The 24,077-nt window shown below is 53.1% G+C and overlaps 2 protein-coding genes across 5 annotated transcripts in view; one reads left to right on the top strand and one right to left on the bottom strand.

Moving 5' to 3' along the window:
• Positions 1–15,110, top strand: part of SLC8B1 (solute carrier family 8 member B1) — a 34,255-nt gene extending 19,145 nt beyond the window's left edge. The window contains exons 11-16 of the mRNA XM_030821457.1: positions 573–714; positions 6,051–6,172; positions 8,586–8,739; positions 9,839–9,919; positions 12,030–12,094; positions 13,913–15,110. Of these exons, the coding sequence (XP_030677317.1) occupies positions 573–714; positions 6,051–6,172; positions 8,586–8,739; positions 9,839–9,919; positions 12,030–12,094; positions 13,913–14,110 (762 nt within the window). The 3' untranslated portion in view covers positions 14,111–15,110. The remainder of the gene's footprint in view (positions 1–572; positions 715–6,050; positions 6,173–8,585; positions 8,740–9,838; positions 9,920–12,029; positions 12,095–13,912) is intronic.
• A 180-nt stretch (positions 15,111–15,290) lies between these two features.
• Positions 15,291–24,077, bottom strand: part of TPCN1 (two pore segment channel 1) — a 77,743-nt gene continuing 68,956 nt past the window's right edge. For all 4 annotated transcript variants that reach the window (XM_030821453.1, XM_030821455.1, XM_030821454.1 and 1 more), the window contains exons 22-28: positions 23,689–23,804; positions 22,931–22,977; positions 22,250–22,318; positions 21,969–22,053; positions 20,862–21,001; positions 20,586–20,666; positions 15,291–17,900 (exon numbers count right to left, since the gene is read on the bottom strand). In XM_030821453.1, the coding sequence (XP_030677313.1) occupies positions 17,784–17,900; positions 20,586–20,666; positions 20,862–21,001; positions 21,969–22,053; positions 22,250–22,318; positions 22,931–22,977; positions 23,689–23,804 (655 nt within the window). In that variant the 3' untranslated portion in view covers positions 15,291–17,783. The remainder of the gene's footprint in view (positions 17,901–20,585; positions 20,667–20,861; positions 21,002–21,968; positions 22,054–22,249; positions 22,319–22,930; positions 22,978–23,688; positions 23,805–24,077) is intronic.

Below are 24,077 nucleotides of genomic sequence, written 5' to 3'. Positions count from 1 at the left end.
TCACTGTGTTAGCCAGGATGGTCTCGATCTCCTGACCTCGTGATCCGCCTGCCTCGGCCTCCCAAAGTACTGGGATTACAGGCTTGAGCCACCGCGTCCGGCCGTCATTAAAGGTCATGAGATGAGCTTGGCTTATCCAGTGGGCCCAGTGTCATCACAGGGGTTGGCACAGGGAAAGAGGGAGGCAGGAGGGTCAGAGTCAGAGACTGAGAAGTGGCGACAGGAGCACAGGGTGGAATGACGTGGGGCCAGGAAGGCAGGCGGCTCCTGGAAGCTGGAAGGACCCTCAGTCTCCCCTAGAGCTTCCAGAAGGAACAACCCTGCTGACAACTTGACTTCAGGACTTCTGCCCTCCAGAACTGTCCAAGAATACATCTGTGCTGTTGACAGTCACTCTGTTTGTGGTCATTTATCCCAGTAGCCAGAGGCAACCAGGCGCTTAGCCTGGGACCCGCACACAGTCGGTGCTTCAGCAATGAACGGCCGAGCCCTTGAGTCACTGAAGTCCGTCTATGGCTGGCTGGGATTCAGACTTCCCTGCTGACACCCTCCCACCTTTGCCCCCTTGACAGCTGCCTGTGGAGTTCCTGCTGCTCCTCACAGTCCCCGTCGTGGACCCGGACAAGGATGACCGGAACTGGAAACGGCCCCTCAATTGTCTGCATCTGGTGATCAGCCCCCTGGTTGTGGTCCTGACCCTGCAGTCGGGGACCTGTGAGTATCCCCTACCCCGGGCCAACCCACCTTCCTACTCCTTCCCACGTTCTGGAGTTTTCTTCCACCCAGGCTGGATGGAGTACAGTGGCACGATCGCAGCTCACTGCAACCTCCCTCCACCTCTCAGGTTCAAGCGATCATCCCATCTCAGCCTCCCGGGCAGCTGGGATTACAGGCGTGCACTACCACGCCCGGCTAATTTTTGTATTTTTCATAGATACGGGGTTTCACCATGTTGGCCAGGCTGGTCTTAAATTCCTGACCTCAAGTGATCCTCCCATCTCGGCCTTCCAAAGTGCTGGGATCACAGGCGTGAGCCACCGTGCACGGCCAGTGGAGTTTTCTTCTCAACCACGTGAGGGAGGTTTGGGCTAGAGGCAGAAACCTGGATATACAGCAGGCGCTTACTATGCGCATGTGCCATAAGGGACACCAGCCTGGAAGTTCACCCAGGGGACCTCCTGCAGTCAGTTGATCCAATCTTGCTGGCCCCAGATGGAGGTTGCAAAACAGGTGACCCCAGGGCCAAATCCAGCCCTCTGGCTTGTTTGCCTGCATTGAAAAATTGGGGGATTTTGCATTAAAATCTGGATTTTGGCTTCTCAAGATCTGGGCCACATTCCTGAAGGCAAAACTGGCTGGAGCAGAGAAGGAGCGCCCCCTATGGGGTGCCTGCGGCCTAAATCATCACAGTCCCCTCCATTGCCTGTTGGGTGCCCCTGGCTGAGCTTCCTTCCCTCGTTTGTGTGACCTGGCTGGTCCCCACTGGCATTTGAATTTTCCCCATCTGCCCCAGAATGTCCTTTTCTTTCTTGCCCTGCTCTGGCCAAGAAAATGCTCAGGCTTGTCCAACATCTTCTAACTTCTGCTACCCAGGTTTCTTCCTGTTGTCTAACTTTAGTATCTCATGCTGTCTGTTTCCTATCGTCTAGGCTCCTCCCCCTCAGCCCAGGGGCATCGCCTGGAGGTAGGGGTAGGACTGTGGTGCAGATGCATGGCTGGGCGTGGTGTTGTGTGCTATAACAGTGTCAGGATGAAACTCCATCGGGATGAAACAGCCTCCCTGCCACATTCCCTGTGAATTTCTCCCCCGGCTTGTGGGAGGATGCAGGCATGGAGGGAAGCAGATAGGAGGAGAGATGATTGATAGTGACTCAGAGCTGAAAAGGGCCACCCCCTAGGGCCGTCTGGTTCATCACAGCCCTCCATTCTCCATCCATTCTCTACACAGCAGGGAAGCCTTGCCTTTCAGGCCAGGGCAAGTCCAGGGACTTGCTTTCACAAGCGTCGTGGCATATATATTTATTTATTTTTATTTTATTTTATTTTATTTTGAGACGGAGTCTGACGGTCACCCAGGCCCGAGTACAGTGGCGCGATCTCAGCTCACTGCAACCTCTGCCTCCAGGGCTCAAGTGATTGTCCTGCCTCAGCCTCCCAAGTGGCTAGGATTACAGGCACCTGCCACCACGCTTGGCTAATTTTTGTATGTGTTGTGGCTTTTTTTTTTTTTTTTCGAGACAGAGTCTTGCTGTGTTGCCTAGGCTGGAGTGCAGTGGCGCGATCTCGGCTCGCTGCAAGCTCCGCCTTCTGGGTTCACGCCATTCTCCTGCCTCAGCCTCCCTAGTAGCTGGGACTACAGGCACTTGCCACTATGCCCGGCTAATTTTTTCTATTTTTTTTAGTAGAGACAGGGTTTCACCGTGTTAGCCAGGATGGTCTCGATCTCCTGACCTCGTGATCCACCCGTCTCAACCTCCCAAAGTGCTGGGATTACAGGCGTGAGCTACTGCACCCGGCCAACGTTGTGGCTTCTTAAAAGAGTGATTCCCACATATCAGTCATTCACAGACCATCTTCTCAATTTTTCTCTTACTCTGTACTATTACATTTGATATTTTTCTTTGTTTTTCTTGAGACAGAATCTCACTCTGTCACCAAGGCTGGAGTGAAGTGGCACGATCTCGGCTTACTGCAACCTCCATCTCTGGAGTAAGCAATTCTCCTGCCTCAGCCTTCTGAGTAGCTGGGACTGCAGGCACCCACCACCATGCCCAGCTAATTTTTGTATTTTTAGTAGAGGCAGGGTTTCACCGTGTTGGCCAGGCTGGTCTTGAACTCTTGATCTCAGGTGATCCACCCACCTCATCCCCCACAAAGTGCTGAGCTAATAGGCGTGAGCCACCGCGCCTGGCCACATTTGATATTTTTCTTAAATCAGCTCGTTGTATTGTCTAGGCTGGTCCTGAACTTCTGGGCTCCATTGAGTAGCTGGGACTACAGGCATGCACTACTGCACCCAGCTTCAGACTTTTTTTTTTTAAGGCAAATTTGTTGAAAAGGAAATTGTGTCACCTGCATCAATAGGAAACTGTAGTAGAATTGCATCATTTCCAATAAATTTAAGGTAACTGCAAAAATAAACACAATAAAAGTAAACCACCGACTGGTGATGATGGCTCATGCCTGTAATCCCAGCACTTTGGGAAGCCGAGGCAGGAGGATCACTTGAGGTCAGGAGTTCGAGTCCAGCCTGGCCAACATGGTGAAACCCTGTCTCTATTAAAAATACAAAAACTAGCCAGGTATGGTGATGGGCGTCTGTAATCCCAGGTACTCGGGAAGGTAAGACAGGAGAATCACTTGAACCCAGGAGGCAGAGGCTGCAGTGAGCTGAGATTGCACCACTGCACTCCAGCCTGGGCGACAGAGTGAGACTGTGTCTCAAAAAAAAAAAAAAAAAAAAAAAAAAAGTAAACCGCCTTACTCGGTCCTCCTGAGTCAAGCCCATGAGCTGGAAGCCTGTATTAGGGAGAATAGCAGGTGTTTGATCAAGTCCTATTAGCACCAAATGGAAACTCTCTCCTTGATACAATGATAGAACTGAAGAAGGAATCTCTTTCCTGAGACATGGTTCTGCAGCATGTAGTATCTTGATCACATGGCCTTAACACCATCTAGTGGTAGCAGGTCCACCCTGGGGAAAGACTGCTTCCGGCTAAAGCCCTCTTGACCCCCGTCTGGGCTGAGCACTGTCTAGAGAAAACCCCTGGACTGGCTCCCAGCCCGAGGGGGTGTTGTGACTCAAGGTGAGCCTCCCCAGCAGCAGCCTCCAGCCTCCCCGTCTCTAGGCATCCCCCAAGATCCATCTTTGTAAAGTGCTGCTTTTCATATGTTGTGGTCACTCCTCCACTCAAAGACCTCCATGGCTCCCCAGTACCTCTTGGGAAAAGTCCATGGCTGTCATTGCTCAGTGGTGTGATCTTGGCCCACTGTACCCGCTGCCTCCCAGGTTCAAACGATTCTCCTGCCTCAGTCTCCCAAGTAGCTGGGATTACAGGCGCATGCCACCACAGCTGGCTAATTTTTGTATTTTTAGTAGAGATGAGGTTTCACCATGTTGGCCAGGCTGGTCTTGAACTCCTGACCTCAGGCGATCCGCCTGCCTCAGCCTCCCAAAGTGCTGGGATTACAGGCATGAGCCACCGCACCCAGCCAAGGCCTCTGAGACTCTGAGCCAACTGCCTCCTACAGCCTTTTCTGTGCTATTCCTGATCTGCTTGATTCCATCTTACTCAACTCCCCTCTTCCCACAGAGCCCTTGCACCCCTCTCTGCTTAACACTCAGCTCAGATCCTCAGTGTCCTCACGCCCCAGCCACCTCCTAAAATTTCTCTAGCACAGAAGTGGCAAATACATGGAAAGGACTTCCAGCCCAGGTGTCTGGATCCAAAGCCGGCACTGTAGGTCAAAACCCCATGCTGGCAAATTATCTCAGGAGCTGGGCACAGTGGCACACACCTGCAGTCTCAACTACTCAGGAAGCTGAGGTAGGAGGATGGCTTGAGCCCAGGAGTTTGAGGCTGCAGTGAGCTGTGATTGTGCCAGCGCACTCTAGCCTGGTTGACAGAACGAGATCCTGTCTAAAAAAAAAAAAAAAAAAAAAAAAAAAAAAAAATCCCCCTTGACAATCACTCATAACATATTGTGTACACAATTTTGTGTATTCAGCCCACTCACATAATTTTTTTTTTTTTCGAGACAAGATCTCACTGTGTTGCCCAGGCTGGAGTACAGTGATGCAATTTAGGTTCACTGCAACCGCCACCTCCCGGGACTCAAATGATCCTCCCACTTCAGCCTCCCAAGTAGCTGGGACCACAGGTGCCCACTACCACGCCCAGCTAATTTGTCTTTTTGTTTTTTTTTTGAGATGGAGTCTTGGTCTGTCGCCTAAGCTGGAGTGCAGTGGTGCGATCTCGGCTCACCGCAACCTCCACCTCCTGAGTTCAAGTGTTTCTCCCGCCTTAGCCTCCTGAGTAGCTGGGACTACAGATGTGTGCCACCACCCCTGGCTAATTTTTATATTTTTAGTAGAGACGGGGTCTCGCCACCTTGGCCAGGCTTGTCTCGAACTCCAGACCTCAGGTGATCTGCCTGCCTCAGCTTCCCCAAGTGCTGGGATTACAGGTGTGAGCCACCGTGCCCAGCCTAATTTTTGTATTTTTTTTGTAGAGATGGGGTCGCACCATGTTGCCCAGGCTGGTTTCAAACTCCTGGGCTCAAGCGATCTGCATGCTGTGGCCTCCCAAAGTGCTGGGATTATAGGCATGACTCACCGCGCCCGGCCTCCTCACGTAATTCTTAAACCCACTGACATTTGGGAGCCATGAGCTAGACTAAGAAAATAACAAAAGAAGGGTCTTGATGCAGGTATATGAACACTTGAACCATTCATTGTCTTTAAGACTAGTACCGACTCCTAGTGGTGAAAAGGGTGATGTGTGGAGAATTCTAGAGTGTTCTCACCTTAGGGTGTCTCCCTTTGGTGTTTAATATGAAGCCTCTGGAACCTTCATATTTATTAATGGATTGGATGATAGAGTGGGCTTATTTGGGTGTCTCTCAGTGAAGAGGCTGGGTTTGACTGTCAGGTTCATCTCATGGAGCTTGGTGCCATTCATCTCATGGAGCCACTGGTAATCCCTGGCTGGAGGGAGCTGCCTTGAAATGCAGTTGGTTGGAAGTATTGTGCTTGATTGGTGATGTCTGCCATGGAGGTGGAAGAGGGTGATGGTGTTAGTGGTTATAGCCATTCCTATCCTAGTTCCACAGCAACAGGCTGGAGAGGGTCTTTTTTGTGTGTCTCTCTTTTTCTTTCAAATGTGACTAACTTGAGGGCAGCGGCTGCATTTTTAATTTTTCTGTCCCCATGAAGTGTCTAGGACAGGGCTGGGCAGATAGGAAGTGTCTACCTGACATCCAAACAGTCCATTGTAAGTGGGTGTTGTGGCAGCTGGGAAGGTACCAGCTCCCTTTCTCTCCCTTTGCAGACGGTGTCTATGAGATAGGCGGCCTCGTTCCGGTCTGGGTCGTGGTGGTGATCGCAGGCACAGCCTTGGCTTCAGTGACCTTTTTTGCCACATCTGACAGCCAGCCCCCCACGCTTCACTGGGTAAGAAGCCCGGGCTCTCCGAGATGGGGGGAGAGGGATGCTGAGGTCTCCCACGCAGATGTCGTGTCTGCATCTCTGAGGCACTTTGACCAGTTTGATCAGGAGTCACACAAAGACAGGTAACTGAACTTTAAAGCTGCTTTTGAGAGTTTTTGTATCTGCACAGGGTTTTTTTCTTTCTTTTTTTTTTTTTGGTAATAGCTTAATTTTGTTGAGATGTTAATTCACATATCATACAATTTACCCATTTAAAGTACACAATTTAATGTTTTTTATTATAGTTACAGAGTTGTGTAATCATCACAAGCAATTTTAGAGAATTTCATCACCCCAAAAAGAGACCTCATGCCCATAAGTCACTCCCCATTTCCCCACTCCCTACATAGCCCCTGGCAACCACGACTCTACTCTCTGTCTCTATGGGTTTGCCTATCTTGGACGTTTTATATAAATAGAATCCTACAATATGTGATTTCCTTTTTTTTTTTTGAAACAGGGTCTCCCTCTGTTGTCCAGGCTAGAGTGCAGTGGTAGAATCATAGCTCACTGCAGCCTCGACCTCCTGGGCTGAAGCCATCCTCCCACCTCAGCCCCCCAAGTAGATGGGACTACAGGCGCAAGCCACCAAGTCCAGCTAATTTTTGTATATTTTTGTAAAGATGAGGTCTCACTATGTTGCCCTGACTACTCTCAAACTCCTGGCCTCAAGCAATCCTCCTGCCTCAGCTTCCCAAAGGCCAGGATTACAGGCATGAGCCACTGCGCCCAGCCTTGGGTTTCTAAAGGCATTCCGGGGATAGAATGATATGGCCTTTCTGGGTGTCTTTTTCCATTTTGCCTAGTCTAGGCACTCTAAGGAATATTTAGGGGTTTGTCCACAGACTTTTTCCTTAAAAGTTTACTTAATATTAAATTAGCTGAGCGTGGTGGCGGGCACCTGTAATCTCAGACACTCGGGAGGCTGAGGCAGGAGAATTGCTTGAACCCAGGAGGCAGAGGTTGCAGTGAGCTGAGATCGCATCATGGCACTTCAGCCTGGGTGACAGAGACTCCGTTTCAAAAAAAAATAAAAAGTTTACTTAATATTTTTATTTTGGTTGGGCGTGGTGGCTCATGCCTATAATCCCAACACTTTGGGAGGCCGAGACGGGTGGATCACCTGAAGTCAGGAGTTTGAGACCAGTCTGGCCAACATGATGAAACCCTGTCTCTACTAAAAATACAAAAATTAGCCGGGCATGGTGGTGGGCACCTGGAATCCCAGCTACTTGGGTGGCTGAGGCAGGAGAATCGCTTGAACCCAGGAGGCGGAGCTTGCAGTGTGCTGAGATTGCACCACTGCACTCCAGCCTGGGTGACAGAGTGAGACATCGTCCTAAAAAAAAAGTTTACTTAAAATTTTCATTTTTTAGTACTTAATGATTTTTTAAAATTTTAGTTTTTGCTTTTGGAAACTCTCAATGAATGTACCAACTGAAGGGTGTTGAATTTTCAGCAAATGGATCATTTAGGGAAGTCGCCTTTTACTACTTAGGGAAAATTGTCTTTCGCTATTTTTTCAAGTACCGATGTGTGCCACAGCATAGATGACCCTTGAAAACATGATGCTGAGTGAGAGAAGACTGCAGCAGAGGATCACACACTGTGGGATTCCATTGATGTGAAATGTCCATGAGGCACATTCAGAGAGACAGAGAGCAGAGTAGTGGTGGAGGTGGGCTGGTGGGGTGGGGCTAGGGAGTGACTGCTAATGAGTACAGGGATACTTATTGGGATGATGAGTGGTATTTGGTTCATAGACTGGAAATCTGATGAAACTGATAAGGAACCCTTTCCAGACAAAATAATAACTTTTTTTAGTATATGAAAGGGAGGTTTTTTTGTTTTTCTTTTTTGTTTTTCTTTTTTTGAGACAGAGTCTCACGCAGTCGCCCAGGCTAGAGTACACTGGCACGATCCAGGCTCACTGCAACTTCTGCCTCCCGGGTTCAAGAGCTTCTCCCACCTCAGCCTCTCGAGTAGCTGGGATTACAGGTGTGTGACACCAGCCTGACTAATTTTTGTATTTTTAGTAGAGACAAGGTTTCACCATGTTGGCCAGGTTGGTCTCGAACTCCTGACCTCAGGTGATCTGCCCGCCTCAGCCTCCCAAAGTGCTGCGATTACAGGTGTGAGCCACCATGCCCGGCCTGAAAGGGAGTTTATTAAGGAAAAAAGAAAATAATATTGAACTCACGTTTTATTGAGCACTAACTATGTGCAGGCACCAATGCATATAGTAACGTGTTTTATACTCATAATAATTATGCTCATGAGGTAGATACTGTTATCATCCCGTTTCACAGGTGAGGAACTGAGGCTGTGTCCCTGTTGGGGCTGGCCTTGGTCCCACAGCAAACCATTCCCTCCACAGCTCTTTGCTTTCCTGGGCTTTCTGACCAGCGCCCTGTGGATCAACGCGGCCGCCACAGAGGTGGTGAACATCTTGCGGTCCCTGGGCGTTGTCTTCCGCCTGAGCAACACTGTGCTGGGGCTCACGCTGCTGGCCTGGGGGAACAGCATTGGAGGTGACTCAGGGCCGGGTGGGGTTGAGTGGGGGTGAGTGCGGCCACATCTTAGCTCTTTCCTCCCCCAGCCAGAGTCGCATCTGGGCAGGAGTGTCCAGGGTGTCTGCCCTCTACACCTGTGCAGTGTCCCCTGTCACTGTGGAGTGGCCAGCATCGGGGTGAGATGGCCCTGACTGCAGGTAGACCAAGAAATTCTATAGAGGCCCCTGCTGTTTCCCCACTCTCTGATGTGGGGATGCTCGGTGGCTCCCAGAGTTCGGGCAGGACATGGAGCCCATTGCAGCCAGCCGTGCTTGATGTGTACACGGGTGTGTGACATGCAGGCATTCACACTTACATACATACACCCTTCGCTAGCTGTAGCAGCCAGGTGTGGTTGGCCAGGTTATGCACTGCTCCAGAGCATCCAGACAAGAGGATGAGGGAGCTGAAATCTAGCCCCTCCTCCCACTTACCTTTTTGAGCACCTTATTCTTATTCACGTGGAGGTGCTGTGCATGTTCGCAGCAGATGAGACTTTGAAAAATTGGTAGCCGCGGTTTTTTTGTTTGTTTGTTTGTTTTTGAGATGGAGTCTTGCTCTGTCGCCCAGGCTGGAGTGCAATGGTGTGATCTTGGCTCACTGCAACCTCTGCCTCCCAGGTTCAAGCAATTCTCCTGCCTCAGCCTCCCGAGTAGCTGGGATTACAGGTGCCCACTACCACGCCTGGCTAAGTTTTATATTTTTAGTAGAGACAGGGTTTCATCGTGTTGGCCAGGCTGGTCTCGAACTCCTGACTTCAGGTGATCTATCTATCTTGGCCTCCCAAAGTGCTGGGATTACAGGTGTGAGCCACCGCACCCAGCTGGTAGCCACGTTTTTCACACCTGCAAAGTTGTTCCTGGTGTGAAAGAGTGGGGTAAAGGAATTAAGGAGGGAAGTGTGTCTTCCCAGATGCTGTGCCCCCTCACCCAGCACCCCACCAGCTAGTGCCCAGGCACACATGGGCATCCATCTGTGTTTGTTGCCCGAATGACCCTGGGTGAGAATGAAGGCGTGGATGACCAGGGAGGGTGGGGGAAGCAACTCACCACTGCAGGCCCCTCTTGTTCCTGCGCAGATGCCTTCTCGGATTTCACGCTGGCTCGCCAGGGCTACCCGCGGATGGCATTCTCCGCCTGCTTTGGTGGCATCATCTTCAGTATCCTTTGTGGTCTGTTCTTGGCCTTAGCACTGGTGTCACAGCCATGGGTGGGGGGTGCTCCGTGCCCCACCCTGGGGATTGGCCCTCGGCATAACACCTGGGGCAGGTAATTTGGCTGCCTGAGCCTCAGGCTCCAAGGCTTTAAAATAGGGATTTGGGGAGTGCTAACCTCCGAGGGGTGTTGTAAGGATCCAGTGAGGTGAATGAAATTCTTGGCCCCGGGTAAGGGCTCAGCAGACAGCAGCTATTATTGTTAGGACAGTGAGTGGTATGATAAGCAGGTGCCCACAGGATGAGCTTATGTGTCCTATGGAAGGACCCTCTCTCTCTTGCTCATAGCGACATGTCATGGTCTATGTTAGGGGTTGGCAGACTTTTTCTAAAAGGGCCAGAGAATTCTTTTTGTTTGTTTGTTTGTTTTTTGGGTGGGGGACGGAGTCTGGCTCAGTTGCCCAGGCTGGAGTGTGGTGGCATGATCTTGGCTCACTGCAATTTCTGCCTCCCGGGTTCAAGCAATTCTGCCTCAGCCTCGTCTGCCTCCTGAGTAGCTGGGACCACAGGCGCCCACCACCACACCCAGCTAATTTTTGTATTTTTAGTAGAGACAGGGTTTCACTATGTTGGCCAGGCTGTTCTCAAACTCCTGACCTCAAGTGATCTGCCAGCCTCAGCCTCCAAGTGCTGGGATTACAGGCGTGAGCCACCACACCTGGCCCAAAGAATAAATATTTTAGACTTTGGAGGCCGTGCAGGTGGTTTTGCAGCTACTCAACTCTGCTGCTGTAGTGCAGAAGCAGGCACAGACAATGCATAAGTGAATGGCCATGGCTCTGTTCCAATAAAACTTTATTTATAAAAGCAGTTAGTGGGCCAAATTTGGCTGGAGGGCTGGTGTTTGCCAACTTTTGGTCTACATAGAAAAGACGGATATAGCCAGCCTGGGCCTATGAAGAGAAAGAGCTTTGAAACCAGATGGTCGTGGGTTCCAGACAGTGGCCGGCACACAGCAGGCATCCAGCCAGCAGTGGATATTGTTGGCTGCTAAGGAAAGAAAGATGATCACAAAGTGCCTGAAGGGCCACTCTCTCCAGGCTCCACGATGACAGAGCCTCACCAGGGGCTGCGGTGTGAGCAGCTGGCCGGCAAAACAGGCTAACTGCAGAGACCGTGATGCCTGCCCTTTTAACTCCCAGGCTGAGCAGGGCCCTTGGTGGCCCTTCTGTGCCCATTGAGGCCTACTCCTGGCTTTCGGGCTGCGGTCCAGCCTGACCTCCCAGGTTGGCTGGGAAGGAGGGAGCCCTGAACGACCCCTAGAGATGGCCTCGGCCCACACACCATCACCAGTTCCCTCTAGGGACTGGGGGCAGTCCCTTCATCTCTCCTGGCCTCGGTTTCCCCACCTACTGAGTGCTTACATGCACCAAGCATTCCTGGCACCCTAAGGTGTTCGATCCTCAGAGACTGACTGCAACACGTACTCAACATCCATCTTCTTAAAGACCTAAACAGATAGGGTCTCCTCAGATAGGGTGTTCGGGGGAGTTGGGCATAGATCATAAAGAAAGCCAAGTAAGTTCATTTATTTTGTAAGTCTAGGCACGATGGTTCATACCTGTAATCCCAGCACTTTGGGACCCTGAGGCACGAGGATCACTTGAGCCCAGGGATTTGAGATTTGCCTAGGCAACATAGCAACACCCCGTCTCTACTAAAAAATTAAAAAATTAGCCAGGCGTGGTAGTATGTGCCCGTGATCCCAGCTACTTGGGAGGTTGAGGTGGGAGAATCACTAAGCCTAGGAGGTCGAGGCTGCAGTGAGCCGTGTTCACACCACTGCACTTCTCTACCTCCAACCCCCACCAAATTTTTTTTTGAGACGGGTCTCAACTCTGTTGCTGAGGCTGGTCTCAAACTCCTGGCCTCTAGTGATCCTCCTGCCTCGGCCTCCCAAAGTGCTGTGATTACAGGCATGAGCCACTGTGCCTGGCCCAAGTTCATTCTTGCAGTGGCATCCCAAGCCCTGGGTATGAACGCAGTAGGAGGAACGGGCTGTGTGGTTGGGTTATGTGCAGGCCATTCCAGCAAAGCTTCCTGAGCTGGGCTGCAGACATCCTCGTGGGCGTGGGGCTGGGCTGCCTGCTCCAGATCTCCCGGAGCCACACAGAGGTGAAGGTGAGTACTCCTTGTAAGTTTACAAGTGTATATAACCAAGATGTAGCTTGACGGGGAAGGGGCAGGAAGGCCCTGGCTTTGGATCTGGGTCCCATCACTTAAGTCCCTGGCTGCATGACTTTGAGTGAGCTAGGACATCTTGGCCGGGTGTGGTAGCTCATGCCTGTAATTCTCCTGCCTCAGCATCCCGAGTAGCTGGGATTACAGGCACGTGCCACCACACCCGGCTAATTTTGGTATTTTTAATAGAGACGGGGTTTCACCATGTTGGTCAGGCTGGTCTCGAACTCCTGACTTCAAGTGATCTGTCCACTTGGGCCTCCCAAAGTGTTGGGATTACAGGTGTGAGCCGCCCTGCCCGGCCTAATGCATCCATGTTGTTTCTTGATGCACTTCACAGTAAGTGGTGAACATCCGCTTGTGCATGTCATTGACTAGAGTTCAGCGTTAAAAACAGAGGGAATTATAATGACATCTGACTCGAGGCAGGGGAGAGGCACCCAGGCAGGTGGACCTGGCTGAAGTCAGAAGAGAAGGTTCCCTTGCCCTGCTGCTTCTGCATCTGGAAACTTCTGGGGCCACGTCTGGGTAACTTTAGGAGGGGGGCCTGCCATCCCACAGGGCAGGCCGGGCTGCTGCAGGCCAGTCTTCCTCAACTGGCCCCCAGCTGGTGCCCTCAAACATTGTTGAGGCTGCATTGTTGTTGTTGTTATTTTATTTATTTATTTTTTGAGACAGAGTCTTACTGCATCACCCAGGCTGGAGTGCAGTAGCGCGATGTCAGTTTACTGCAACCTCCGCCTCCTGAGTTCAAGTGATTCTCCTGCCTCAGCCTCCCCAGTAGCACACCGACATGTCTGGCTAATTTTTGTATTTTTAGTAGATACAGGGTTTCACTGTATTGGGCAGGCTGGTCTCAAAACTCCTAACCTCAGGTGATCCACCTGCCTCAGCCTCCCAAAGTGCTGGAATTACGGGCATGAGCCACTGTGCGCGGCTGAGATTGCATTGTTGTTGAGGGTGCATTGTTGAGGCTGCATTGTTGTTGAGGGCATTGTCGAGAATGCAATTATTGAGGCTGCATTGTTGTTGAGGCTGCATGTGTGAGGCTGCATTGTTGTTGAGGCTGCATTGTTGTTGAGGTGCATTGTTGTTGAGGCTGCATTGTTGTTGAGGTGCATTGTTGAGGGCATTGTTGGAGGTGCATTGTTGAGGCTGCATTGTTGTTGAGGCTGCATTGTTGTTGAGGCTGCATTGTTGTTGAGGCTTGCATTGTGTTGAGGCTGCATTGTTGTTGAGGCTGCATTGTTGTTGAGGCTGCATTGTTGTTGAGGCTGCATTGTTGAGGTTCATTGCTGTTGAGGCTGCATTGTTGTTGAGGCTGCATTGTTGTTGAGGCTGCATTTGGTTCATTGTTGAGGGTTCATTGCTGTTGAGGCTGCATTGTTGTTGAGGCTGCATTGTTGTTGAGACTGCATTGTTGTTGAGGGTGCATTGTTGAGGGTGCATTGTTGTTGAGGGTGCATTGTTGAGGTTGCATTGTTACTGAGGCTGCATGGTTGAGGTTGCATTGTTGTTGAGGGTGCATTGTTGAGGCTGCATTGTTGTTGAGGCTGCATTGTTGAGGGTGCATTGTTGAGGTTGCATTGTTGTTGAGGGTGCATTGTTGAGGTTGCATTGTTACTGAGGCTGCATGGTTGAGGTTGCATTGTTGTTGAGGCTGCATTGTTGTTGAGACTGCATTGTTGTGTTGGCCACAGATGGGGCGGGGCCTGTAACGGGCAGTGACCCAGCCTCTCTCCCCTCACTCTTCCACAGCTGGAGCCAGATGGACTGCTGGTGTGGGTCCTGGCAGGCGCCCTGGGGCTCAGCCTCGTCTTCTCCCTGGTCTCGGTCCCATTGCAGTGCTTCCAGCTCAGCAGAATCTACGGCTTCTGCCTGCTCCTCTTCTACCTGAACTTCCTTGTCGTGGCCCTCCTCACTGAATTTGGAGTGATTCACCTGAAAAGCATGTGACTGAAGCCGCTTAGTGCTGCGGCCTGACTGCAGGCAGGAGCCCTGCCTCTCCTGCTGGGGGAAGCCCAGGGACCGGAGCATTTCTGCAAGGCCTCTGTGGGCACGAGTTTGTGGCCCTCGCTGCTGGAGATCTGTGAGCTGGGAGAACTGCTCTGTACCTCTTGCTGCCAGCACCCAACAGCCTTGCCATGGGGACCTTAGAAACTGGGCTTTGCTCTGGACAAAGGGTTCCAGAGAGAAGCTAAAAGGCCCCCTTGAATGACCCCCAGAGCCCCTCTGAGAAGGGCTGGAGTTTGGGGGAAGGGGATGGCTGGGTGTATTCCAGGCCATGCTGGAGGTACCCCCGAGACACAGGCACTGCCCGTTCCCCTTGCCTGGGCTTCAGGCCTTCTGGCACCTTCTCAGGGCACAAGTGGCTGCCCAACCCTGACTCAGAGAACGAGGGTGGCTTGGACCCCTGGGAATCAGGCCGCCGAGGGCTGAGCTCCAGAGCTGCACCATCTGCCAGAAACAGAATTCGAGACATACTTAATTTTGAATTTCTCCTTGCCACGTTAGTAAAGCCAAAAGCAGCGGGTGCCATTCGTGGCAATACACTTCACTGAACCCACTTGCTCCCAAAACGACGCCAGCCCGAGGCACTGCTACGCCAGCAGCTGCCACAAGGGATGGTGGCTCAGGCACTCCCTCCAGGATTCTGCCCCTGACTATCCACAAACTCCTTTGTGCTGGAACCTGGGCTCCTCCAGCTGCCAAGCAGGAGTCGGTAGGACTGTGCCTGTGCCTCCCTCGGGGGGGCCCTGGGCGGGGTTCCAAGGCCTGCGAGCTGGGAAAGGACAGATGAGGGGAACTCGTGCCTTCTTGCTGTCATGCAGTGACCCCGCCTTATGTTGCCGAAATAAGCAACTCTTAGGTTTGCCTGACTGCCTTATGCTGGTAAAGAAAAGGGATTCAACTCTCTTTTCCAAATAAAAAAAAAAAATTCAAAATTTCAAGTGTAGAGAAAATGACACCCCCAACTTTTACCAGTTCTTCCTCACCTGGGGCCAGTGCCGAGTGGCTGACCCCAGGGCACAGCTCGGGGTGCGGCTGAGGCAGGATCAGGAATGGCCATGGCCTTGGATGGGGCCACTCTCCTGACAATACCCAAAGCCACAGAAGTCAAGAGTCAGCAGCCATGTTTACAAAGCAGAGGCTCTTTTATTAATAAGCTAGAAATCCAGAGACACAGTGGGTTTTCTAGGAAACAAACCACCAATGTACAAAACCGTACAGCATTGCTCCTGTGATCCGTACAAAATGATTGTCCGCATGGTGGAGTAAGGCTGGGGCTGTGGGAGGGGAAGCGAGGAGCTGAGGAGGGGCACAGTTCTATTGCCGCCACCACCAGGCTGTGCCCCTGGCCGCCAGTGGGTGCCACTTGGGTGCACTCAACCGTGACATCAAGGACGAGAGGGCATCTGAGCTAAATCACATCCCAGGGCCCACAGCTCACAGCCTGTGGGGGGACCCCAACTCCCTGCTGGGTGGGGCCAGGCATAACCTGGGGATTGCTGTCCCTAACCTCAATGACAAGGGCACCCACCCTGGCTGGACTCTCGTCTGTTGACACTGCTGCCATTGGGCATTTGTTGGGTCCTGGCCAAAACCAGGTCCTTTCTCAGGACAGGGTTGGGCGGATGGACACATTAACTCGCTCTGGACGGCCGAGGTCCCACTCCTCCTGGAATAGGCCCTCCCACCTGGGGGCCTCGACTCCCCTGGGCAGACCCCGGGGCACTGCTGGCCCCTCCAGGTGTCCACCCCTGGGGAGGAAGGGCCGAGGCAAGGCCCAGATGCTCAGGTCAGAGACTCACACCTTTAGAAGCTGTCCCCTGACCCTTGCTTCCAAAATGCCCATTTCAACACACAAAAGCTAAAAGGCACCCAATTGTGCAATAAAGTTCCCTCTCTGTGAAAGGGAGGGGGTTCTGGCCTAGGGCTCGACGTGGAGCTCCCGGTGATGGCTCGTGGCCCTCCAGAGAGGATGAGGACAAAGCCAGTCTGACTCCCGGGGGAATCACAGTGATTCTCAATAATGTGTTGCTTCCCCAAAGGGCTGTGCTTTAAAAACAAACAACTGCCACTTGTCCAACTCCCCTGACCTGGGAAGGGGGGAAGGGGAGAACCATGCCGTGCTGGCTATGGGACCCAGCTTGGCCTTGGAGGTGGTTGGGAGGAGGGGTTGGGGGACCAGGTACTGCTCCCCTGGGGTTGGGTGCCACCCTGCCCGTTCTGTGTCTGAGAAAAGGACAAGGCCAGAGGGAGCCTCTGTCCACCTGCCTTCTGAAGTCACAGGAAGCAGGCACCAGAGGGCTGGGGCTGGCCAGGAATGCCCAGCAGTGCACTCCTTGCCCTCCGCACCCTCCATCCTGCCGCTGCGGCTCCTGTGCTGTGTTCCGTTCTGTGGCCCAGGGAAGCAGAACCAAAGCGACCTCTGCACTGACCCTGCCTCTGTGGCAGGGTCACTGCAGCTGGCAACCCTCCTACCTCCACCACGCTCAGATGTCATACAGGGCTCCTACAGGGTACTATGGCGGGAGGGCAGGGTGGCGACGTTAACTGAGGTTCATCTGAACCTACTTCTGCACCAACCGCTCCTGCTACCGAAATCTCTGGTGTGAGCAGAGCCAGGGAGGGTGGCTGGGAGCTGGACCGGGGCCACAGGGCTGCTGCGTCCCACCGGGAGCGTCTCTCTGTGCTGTTCGCTCCTGTTCCTAGTGCACACGTGTGAAGGACCTGGTATCGGCTTTAGCACAATCCTTAATGAAGCAAAATGTTGTTTTGCTTGAATGGGCAAATCACAAAAAAAGGGATTTGGTTGAGAGCCCATTCCACAAAGTGGTCTGGGTTGCAGACATCGGCCCCACTTCCTGCCTCATGCCCCTTCCTCCGGGGTCTGGGTCCCCAAGGAGGCCACTGTGGAAGGATTTTCACCAACAAGGATTAAGCCAGAGAAAGCTGGGTGGGAGGCTTGCAGAGCCCAGGGAGGAGATTGGTCAGTATAATCTGTGGCTGCCCAGCACTGGCTAACTGAGCTCTGGCCACATGGGCACAGTCGCCCCAATTCCGCTTCCCATTAGATCCTGGGCACTGGTCCCCGAAGAGGTGTTGCATGACATTATCACAGACACTGAAATACCACCCTGGAGACCGGGAGTTCTTTCCTTCCTAAGTGGTTCTGTCCCTAAAGCAAAACGCAGAAACCTGTGGCATGGGCCGCAGGGAGAGGGGACGGGCACGCCATCAGGTCGGGGGGACGTGAGCCTGAAGCAGTAGCAGTGACGGCTTTGGACGTGGCCAGTGGAGACCAGCCCACGCGGGGGGCAAGCCCCACAGAGTCGACTGGATCCAGGTGAGGGGTCTCCTTGTGAAGGGGCTTCTGGAGCCTTCCACAGTAGGAAGAGCTCAGACCTGGTGGCCGCACCCCACCCCTCACCAAACTGGCTTCTGGAGTTAAGGAAGACAGGGCAAGGTGGTTATAAACCAAGCTCCATCTTGTCTGTCTTCTTTCTTCCTGTGTATAAATATGTGCATATACGTGAGTATGTGTACACACACCGCAGTTCCGTACATCGCAGTAGAGTAATACTATTGTGTTATTGCATAGAAGAGACGGCTTTCGGGCGCTGGGCTAGGTAACGGTCTGGGAGCGCTGGCGGCTGCCTGGGGGCTGCTGGGCGGTGGGGGCTGTGCTGCTGCTGAGCTGTCGCTGCTGCTCCTGCTCCCTGGCATGCTCCTCATACCACTCCTGTAGAAGAGAGCAGAAGGGGCGCTGAGGGCTGCACCCCACCCCCTGCCCCGCCCACCCCCCAAGGTCACACAGCCCACAGCATCCAGGCTGGAGGGGGCAGGGCTGCCAGCCCCACCCAGCTGGCACTGAAACTCCCCTGCCACAGGCCCAGAAATGCTGGGAATTTTGAATATGGCCCCAGAGGCAAAAATGACAATGAAATCTTTCCCTAGTGTCTGGAGGCTTGCACATTAACAGCTCTCTAACAGGCCCAGGCAGGAACAACCCTCGCCCCTTGTTTGTGAGCATAACCTTTGTCCTTCACTAAAGGGCCCCCCGAGTGACCCCTTTTGAGCTTGGCAGGAATTGTGTCCCTGTTTCACAGCTGAGACACCGAGGCTCAGAGCTGTATTGTGCTGAATACCTCACCTAACCTTCACCCTCCAACAGGAATGTGAAGGCATTCTGAAAACATCCAACAGTGCACCCGCCTAAGGCCATGATTATAACCTCTGACATTTTCAGGGACTGCGGTATTCAGGTAATTAAGGAATTAAATATACCCCACATTTCCTTTTTTTTTTTTTTTTTTTTTTGGAGACAGAGACCCACTGTGTGGCACAGGCTGGAGAGCAGTGGCGAGGTACGGCTCACTGCAGCCTTCCACTCCTGGGCTCAAGTGATCCTCCCGCCTCAGCCTCCCAAGTGGCTGGAAATACAGGTGTGCGCCAGCAGACCCTACCCTATCTTTTAAAAGACTGAACCCATAGACTTAGAGCTTCGAGATGGCCTAGTTCTGAGCCCCCTTGTTTTACAGAGGGGGAAACTGAGGCCTGGAGCAGATGGACAGGCAGAAGAGCAGAGGCCGAGGGCAGCACACCTCCCTCCAACCACATCTGAATGGGTGTTGCTGCACAGTCATCCCCTTGCACGGACAGGGAGGCACGGAGTGACTTGCCCAAGGTCAAACGCTTCTATTATTTCCATGTCTCTGTGACACCAGATTCAGGGAGCCACTGCACATCAGCCCAAAGAACACTGCCTGAGTCTCTTGTGTTCCTGAAGAATGTGTAAGCTGCTTTGGGGACAGCACCCCCCACTTTTCAGGTGTGGACCCTGGTTGTCACTGTTTCAGTGAAACAGAAGGGCTTTAAGCTATTAGAATGCCAGAAAACAGAGCAAAGCCACCATAGCTGGTGTGGGAGAGGCTCCCCGGAGCCCTGGCAACCCTGAGGGGGTTGAGAAGACCCTGCAGGGCTCATGTGCTGGTGGCCCATGGTCTGGAAGGCACCATGCCAAGTGCCAGCCCACACAGTGCTTTGTGTGAGATATTTTCCTTAGCTGCCAATATGTAAAGATTGGGAGGTCATGCAAAAAAAAGAAAAACATCTGATTCTGCCTTTTTTTTTTTTTTTTTTTGGAGACAGAGTCTGGCTCTGTCACCCAAGCTGGAGCGCAGTGGGATGATCTTGGCTCACTGCAACCTCTGCCTCCTGGAGTCAAGTAATTCTCCTGCCTCAGCCTCCTCAGTAGCTGGGATTACAGGTGCACGGAACCAGGCCTGGCTAAATTTTGTATTTTTAGTAGAGACAGGGTTTCACCATGTTGGCCAGGCTGTCTCGAGCTCCTGGCATCAAGTGATCCGCCTGCCTTGGCCTCCCAAAGTGCTGGGGTTACAGGCGTGAGCCACCGTGCCTGGCCTGCCTTTTCTTAAATTAGAAGCCAAGGTGGCAGAATCGCTTAAGGCCAGGAGTTTGAGACCCCAGCAAGACCTCACTGCTACGAAAATAAGATAATTAGGGTGTCATGGTGCACACCTATAGTTCCAGCTGCTTGGGTAGGCTGAGTGGGGAGGATCACTTGAGCCCAGGGGTTGGAGGCTACAGTGAGCTAGGATTGCGCCCTGGACTCCGGCCCAGGTAACAGAGCGATACCATCAATTAAAACAAACAAACAAACAAACAAAACACCCAATTATGAACAATCCCAAGCAGTCCCAGTAGCCTGGCCAACATGGTGAAACCCTGTCTCCACTAAAAATACAAAAATTAGCCAGGTGTGGTGGTGTGTGCCTGTAGTCCCAACTACTCGTGAGGCTGAAGCAGGAGAATCGCTTGAACCCAGGAGGCGGAGGTTGCAGTGAGCCTAGATTGTGCTGCTGCACTCCAGCCTGGGAGACAGAGCGAGACTCCATCTCAAAACAAAACACCAAGCGGCCCGACCACAGTAGGGCCTTCTTCCTATTGGGCAGCACTCGCTGGGGCTGGGAGGAGGCTGTGTCCCCTTTGGACAGGCACATCCTGGAGCTGGGAGGAGGCTGTCTCCTTTGGACAGGCACATCCTTGCCAGTTCACCACGGTCGCCGCTCTTTCCTCTTTGCTCACTGTGTTTCTTGCTACACATGTTTGAGTTTGCAGCTGACTCAGAGTAAGAGATGGAGAGGAGGTTCTGGAGAATTCATAAGGGGCAGGGACATATGGCGGCAGGCAGGTGGGATAGCTGCCTCTGCTAGGCACGAGTCAAGGGTTCAAGGCTGAGTGAGCCCCGCTCAGGTTCCACACAACCCCAGCAGTGGTCCCGATGGACAGTCCACATCTCTCTACCAGCCTTCTCCCTCTACTCAGAGGGCCGGAGAGCAGCTCCCTGCCCCGCCCAGGACGTAGCTTGGGGGAGGACTTGCAGGGTGGTCAGCCAGGCTCCTACCTGGATCTCCTCCTGGTACATCTTCAGGCTCAGGTCACTCTTGGTCCTTGATCGCCGTCCCAGAAACACCATGGAATGTTGCTAAGGAAGAGCAGAGGCTGCAGGGCTCGGCTGCAGATGTTCAGGTCCCACCCCTGGTACCACAGCTGGCCTCTCCCACTTCTCTGGCTTTTGCCACTGTGTCACTCAAAATGTTACCAATATCTGAGGGAAGGGATTACGCCACCCACGCTGAAACCTGCCTCCCTCCTTTGGACCGGGGCCTGGGCTCCTCACCTGGTATCTCTCCATCTGGGAGAGGGTCTCCAGCAGCCGGGTGACATCCGAGGAGGCCCCCCGTGCCTCCCGGTAGAGCTCCAGGACGGCAACCAGCTCTTCTTTGGAGATTTCCTTCTCAAGGGTGATGCCACCATCAACTGCAGGGATGGAGGGTGGGTGTGGGAAGAGCCCGGGGCTGGAGCCGCCAACCTGGCTGGGTCTCGTACCTCCTTGCCCCCCCTCTGCAGGGGGTCTTAAGGTTCCCTCTCTAAACCGACACTTTACTGGTGTCCTGCTCTCCTCCTCGGCCCTCCCTTCCCTCCCCCTCCCTCTGCTGTGATGTCAGGAGCACAGGTCTAGCTGGCAGCTGTTACAGAGCCAGAGGGTTTCAGGAAGGGGCCTCTAAGCACAGAGAAAATGGTCAGATGGTCTGATAGCACAGAGACCTGAGGATGAGAAGTAACAGGTGTGGGCACGGGATTTTCTGTTTAAGAGACAGGATCTCACTCCGCTGCCCAGGCTGGAGTGCAGTGGTGTGATCATGGCTCACTGCAGTCTTGACCTCCTGGGCTCAAGAGATCAAGTGCGGACAGTTTTGATGGAGAATTTGGGAAGAAGGGAGGGTCAGTACACAGAAAGCTGTGCAATCTGGGAAGAGTGAGGCAGTCACTAAAGCCAGCACCATCCATTTTGCAGCAGGAATACGATTTGCCTGTGCCATAAACAATATATACACCATTTAAATCAAGAACCGTAGTGTGAACCTATTATTGAGAAATGTGGAGATGACTAACAGAAGAAATAGCTAAGAAGGAGAAGCTCTGGAGGACGGGAGGGAAAGGCAGGGCACGGGCTGCTGCTGCCACATAAGCCTTTCTCTACTTCTTGATTTTTCTCAAACTATGACATGCTCTGTCTTATTTTAAAGTTAGATCATGTTTTCTGACATTAAATATTTGAAAATCAGTGCAAATACAAGATCTAGAAAGACAAGCCAGATAGATAAGCTGGACAACCAGACAGCAGAAAAATGACAGTCTGATGGCTGGCTGGACAGCCACCCAGACAGACAGAGCTGGGTAGGTGGCAGACATCAAATGCCCAAGGCATTATCCCTGCACAGACCTTCCGAGTCCTGGTTCTTGCGGCTGTAGTTCATTCTGAAGACGAAGGCCTCGAGGATAAAGGCGACAATGATCGTCATCACCACCTGGCCAGGGATAGGGAGGGAGGGGCAGAGGCAGGGGAGGAGGGTGGGTAGGTGTCCGTGGTTGCGTAGCCCACGCCCAACAGAGCCCGGCCAGATGGGACCCGGCCCCACTCCTTGACGCTGCAGCCTGAAGAGCAGGGGCAGCTGGTGACGTGGAAGACGAAGGACAAAGAGTGTTCTGTGGTCCGGGACCTACCATGGTCACAATGTAAAAGGTCATGAAGTAGAGGCGGCTCCAGTGGGAGGTCTGAGAGGTGACGCCTTCCTGGAGACCGAGGGAAGCAGCCAGTGAGGGGGTGCCCACGCAGGGCAGGTCCCCGTCTACACAGGCTGCTCCATGGCCCCGGAGACCCCACCCTGATTTGTGGCTGGTTGTGAGAGACGGAGGAGAGGCAGCTTGCCCCTCTGGGCCTAACATAATTCCTGACTAATTCCTGACTGCTGAAGGAGCCCTGGCCGCTCCCCTGGACGGCTGGATCCAGAACCAGGGCAGCCTTTATCCCAGTAGGGCTGGGAGTCGGGGAAGTTTAAGGAATGGAATAAAGAGATCAGTAATGCTCGCCACGTTCTCAATAGAGGGAAAAGTCATCTCTACAGTGGGCGAGACAGGACAGAGACCCAGAGTCTAAGTGGCATCTCCTGGCTGCTGGGAACATGCAGGGAGACGGGAGTGACAACTCAGTCCAGCCAACGCTGGGAGGGGTGCCTCCTGGGGCCCAGCCATCCTGTGGCCTCCCCACTGAACACCAACACAGCATGACTCAAGACCCCCAGCCCTGCAGGCTACGGGAAGAATGATATACTCTGGGTTGGGGGAGACCCAGGGCCGACCCCAGGGCTGGCGGGAAGACACCCCCAGAGCTGCCCGAGCTCTTACCATGATGATGTACCAGTTGTTGACAACTGTGAGCTCAAACAGGGTCACTGCCGAGGGAAGAGAGAAAGAAGCATCCTGATGAGACCCCACTTCAAAGTCAATTTCAAGTGGCCTCTTGCCACCTATCCTGGGTGCCATGTGCTAAGATGAGGGGGTCACCATATGACCGTTTGGGTTGTGAGCTCCAGGAAAGACCAGGCAAGGCACTCCTAGGGCGCCGGCTCCACAGGACATCGTGGCCTGTCCCCAAGAGAACACACCCTCTGCCTGTGCCACACCAGACCATCTGGATCTTACTGGGTGCAGATCTGGGGTGTCATGGGGGCACACCCTTTTTCTGGAGAGGCGGTTTGGCTGTGTTCGCCTCTTCATGGGAGTGGGCAGAGGGCTGTGGGCAGTCTGAGCCAGGGGGCAGTGCAGCTGCAGCAGCAGTGGTGTGGCTGGGTCCCATTCTGCAAGTGGCACTGTGATAAGGGGACCCCGCCCAGCTAAGCCTGCAACTCTTCCCCTCCCCAGTACTGAGAAAATATCAGGAAAGAGTGGAATCAGGCGACTGAGTGAGCTCCGGGATCCAGCCTGGACTCTACTGCCAAGGCTGGGCAGACCACGTCCTCCACCTGGGCCAGGGAGGCTTCCAGAAAGTGTGGCCCTCGGTGCTGGAGGGAGAGGCCCAGACACTTGCTACACCACCTCTGGGACCCGTGGTGACAAGGGTGGGGTCCTCAGGGAACGTGCCCCCTGTGATTTTTCCCACTCACCGAAGCTGTTGAGGATGTTGTCAAAATTATTGAGATAATAGTAGCCTTCCTCCACCACGGTCCTGTTGCCCACGGTGTGGTTGCGCCAGCGGTAGGCATCTGCCACTGTACTCGTGCTGGCCGGAGCACAAGGGAGAAAGGAGGGAGGGTCACGAGGCGATCGTTCACCTCCAGAGAGGACAGAAGTCTGAAACAAACCGAGTTCTGGCCAAGGATCCTTCTGTTCTGCCCGCAGCCTGGTTTCCTGCCTAACCCTTTCCACCTCATGCCTGGGTCCCTGCTTGGGGAATGCCCTTGGTTATTCCTGCCTGCTGGGCTTGGCGGGAGCCCCTGGCCAGCCTGACCCACCTCTGTCACCTGGAAGTTGTCTGCTGCAGGCGGGGCCTTCT

This window comes from Nomascus leucogenys, chromosome 10 (assembly GCF_006542625.1).
Source record: "Nomascus leucogenys isolate Asia chromosome 10, Asia_NLE_v1, whole genome shotgun sequence".
NCBI lineage: Eukaryota > Metazoa > Chordata > Mammalia > Primates > Hylobatidae > Nomascus > Nomascus leucogenys.
The sequence above is the reverse complement of the archived record's forward strand: the minus strand, read 5'-3'. Positions and strand labels throughout refer to the sequence as shown.